General features: G+C 31.5%; 1 protein-coding gene across 1 annotated transcript; it reads left to right on the plus strand.

Moving 5' to 3' along the window:
• The first annotated feature begins 315 nt into the window (after positions 1 to 315).
• Positions 316 to 900, plus strand: LOC142170276 (secreted RxLR effector protein 161-like). The gene has a single exon (XM_075232150.1). It carries the CDS (start codon positions 316 to 318, stop codon positions 898 to 900), a length of 585 nt encoding a protein of 194 aa, XP_075088251.1.
• Positions 901 to 3,640: the final 2,740 nt, after the last annotated feature.

Here is a 3,640-nt window from a genome sequence, read left to right on the forward strand (position 1 = left end):
GAAACAAAAGCACATCTGCAACAGTCTTTCAAAATGAAATATCTATGGGAATTGAAGTACTTTCTAGGCATAAAATTTGCAAGATCAAAACAAGGGATTCTTATGCACCAGAAGAAGTATGCACTGGAACTGATTTCTGAAATAAGAGTTGCAGCTACCAAACCATCTATAACACCTCTTGATACCAATATGAAGCTTACAACTACATAGTATGATGAACATCTCAAGAAAACCAAGTCAACTGCTCAAATGAATGAAGAACTGGCAGATCTAACTTCCTATCAAAGACTGATAGGCAAACTCTTATATGTAACAATGACCAGGCCAGATATTTCATTTAGTGTTCAAACACTAAGTCAATTTCGGCAAAGACCAAAGAAGTCTCACATGGAAGCAGCTCTAAGAGTTGTCAAATATATCAAAAATAGCCTAGGACAAGGAATTCTACTTTTAAGCAAATTAAACAATACGATCTCAGCGTACTGTGATGCAGATTGGGCAGCTTGTCCTTTTCTAAGAAAGTCTATTTCAGGTTACCTAGTTAAGTTTGGAGACTCTCTAATATCGTGGAAATCCAAGAAACAAACTACCGTTTCCAGAAGCTCAACAGAAGCTGAGTATAGAAGCCTTGCAACAATTGTTGCAGAACTCATTTGGTTGATTGGTCTGTTAGAAGAAGTGGAAGTTGAGGTCAAATTACCAGTTGAAGTGTTTAGTGACAGCAAAGTTGCAATTCAGATTGCAACAATCTTGTTTATCACGAAAGAACAAAGCACATCGAGATTGACTGTCATTTCGTCAAAGAAAAAATTGTACAAGGACTTATCAAAACAACATACATACCTGCCAGGAGCAACCAGCAGATATGCTAACCAAAGGTCTCAACAAGGCACAGCATGAATAACTTTCTTCCAAGCTAGGTGTTCTTAATGTGTTCTCATTACCTAGCTTGAGGGGGAGTGTAGAGAAAGATATAACATATATAAGTAAGAAAGGGCGGTTTAGTAACTTCATATAGGTTAGGTTGTTAGTTACTAACCACCAATATTAGAGTTAGTTAGCTCACTAATAACGGCTATCACTAGTTAGTTATAATTAGCTTATTTATCTACAATTAGTCTAGATGTATATATATCTATACTAGCTATGTAAATCATTAGATGAATAATATTAGATTTCCCTTCTCTTAGCTCGTCTCTTCCTCTTTCTGTTTCTTCCCCTTCTATTATCTTCTCAATTTCATAATTTGGATTCAATCCAGAAACTACTTCATGTTGAACCCCCTGGAGTTTAAATCCTAAATCCGCTTCTGATTACTCCTACTTCACATGCATTTTATATGATATATACCACTATACTATGATGAAGCAATATTTGAATTCACAGACTTGACTCATCAAGAATGAGTCCATATATATAGGAGAACAAAAAATTATGATCATGAAGCAAGTAGAATTGGTGTGCGAGAGGAATCCGTTAATTTTTGCCATGCTCTTGCGTGATGCAAGTTTTGCCTAACCTTAAGAAACTTGACAATGATAATTTGATTGAATATTGTTCAAAGTGTAACTCGAGGTGAAATGTTATCATTTATATATGCAAGATAATTTATTAAATATTATTTTAACAACACCACATATAAAATAATAATTGAAATAATACAATGTCAGATGATATATTATGAAACAACGAAAAATAATTATCCAAACAGGTTGTACTTCTACAACTTTATCTCGCAAAAAGGAAAAAGAGATAAAAATATGCAGTGTTTGGAAATTTAATCATTCATCGTTTAGATGCCGGTTATTACAGAAAACAGATCCATGAACAATCTTTTTAAATCAGTTGTTAAATATGACCAACAAGATAACAATCTTTTTAATCTACTTTTCTTAAATTAAATAGGACCAAGAAGATATGTTAGATTCCTAGACATGCATAGCGAGAAAAATTAGGTCATCGGCATAAGATATTTTATCATAGGGTAAGAGTAAAGACAAGTTTGATCTTTTTCTATTAAAAAAAATGAACTGTGGCAATGAGCATCTAGATACATCAACCATTAACGACAATAAAATCACTAAAAGAATAGGGAAATAGGTAAAGGAGGATTTTGCATACTTTACATGAATGATTAATCAAATGTACCAAGAAAGTGAATATATATGCAAGCTGAAATTACAATGCATTAAGAATTTTTGGCTTACACTTTGTTTTCTTCTTGTGCTTAATATTATTATTTTATTTCATGTATATTCTCCTTTTATTTTTAGAGCAAGAGTCAAGGGCCAACTAATGAACCAAAAGCTTCTCTTTAGAGAATATAAAGATGCTGAGTTTGACAAAACAATTTAATTCATTAAAATATATACAATTACAGAATTTCATGAGAAGCTTCTATATCAGCTCCTGATTTTGGTATGAAATGGACATTAAGTTTTGTCTCTATGTGAAAATTCCTTGTAGTGTAGTGATGGTAGTTATACTTTGATTAAAAATTATTTCTTACTTTATATTACAATGTTTTGGTCAGCCTTCCGTCTGCAGTTCATCAGCCAGCTACAAATTCATGAATGAGGGATCATTATTGAGAAATTCCTTACACAGGATTAGATGCTTTTTTAGTTTTTCATTGGAAGAATACTCTAGCGGTAATTTTGTTGTCGGGGGAAGACAAGTGACATCTCCCACCATTGAAGAAAAATCACGGATTATAGTGGGATGGATGAAATTTCTTCATTTTTAATTAATGATATTAGATTGAAGCTTCATAAATTAAAAAATCTTGGCATATAAAAAGCGTTGAATCGTGTGCAACACATTTTTGAATTAATCGCCAATAAAATCTAAATAACATATAAATATACCAAAAAAAGAGGCCGAAAGAAATCAAAGGACGCATCGTGGATGGTCTTGGATTAGGCCTCCTTTATAGCCTTACGCAATGTCTTTTATGTTTTTCTTCAAAGTGAAATCTTGTAAAAAAAGAAAAGGTCAAAAATCTTGTAAAATAATTCATTAGAGAAAATAACACATGCATTAGTTTTTGGTATATTTATCCATTATTTGGTATACTTTTTCAATTACGTATTACTAATGTAAGTATTAATTATACAACTTATTTGGTATTATCCTATATATAATTAATACATAGCAAACCATGGTATTAGCAATACCGAGGCTATTAATGCATGCGTTAGCATGGTTAAAGACAAAATTATCCTTAAAGTCCCTTAAAGCTAAAGAATATGGAGGGCACTTTTGAAAATAATTAATTTTCTTAAAAATTATGCAATGCATTTTAAGTTTAAATACACCACACCAAACTATGGATAAAAATAATCTGTGCATAACTGATATTTGCATTACTAACTCAGGCATTACTAATACACCTTGTTTAACACTATTCTTATATACTCTACCAAACGACCCCTAAAAGATAAATGAAGGAATTTCCCAACCTACATGAATAGTACAAGACTAATTTAATTTTCATACTTTGTAACGTTTAAAAGATAAAAAGATTTTAGATTGGCTTTTAAGCTAGCCATATCAGTTTTTAAGTTCTTTTTTGTTTTTTTAAACGTTTGGCAAAATTAAAAACAACTTAAAACAAGCCAAAAACAATAAATGAACTACA

The sequence above is a fragment of the Nicotiana tabacum genome, chromosome 16 (assembly GCF_000715075.1).
Source record: "Nicotiana tabacum cultivar K326 chromosome 16, ASM71507v2, whole genome shotgun sequence".
In the NCBI taxonomy this organism is placed as follows: Eukaryota; Viridiplantae; Streptophyta; class Magnoliopsida; order Solanales; family Solanaceae; genus Nicotiana; species Nicotiana tabacum.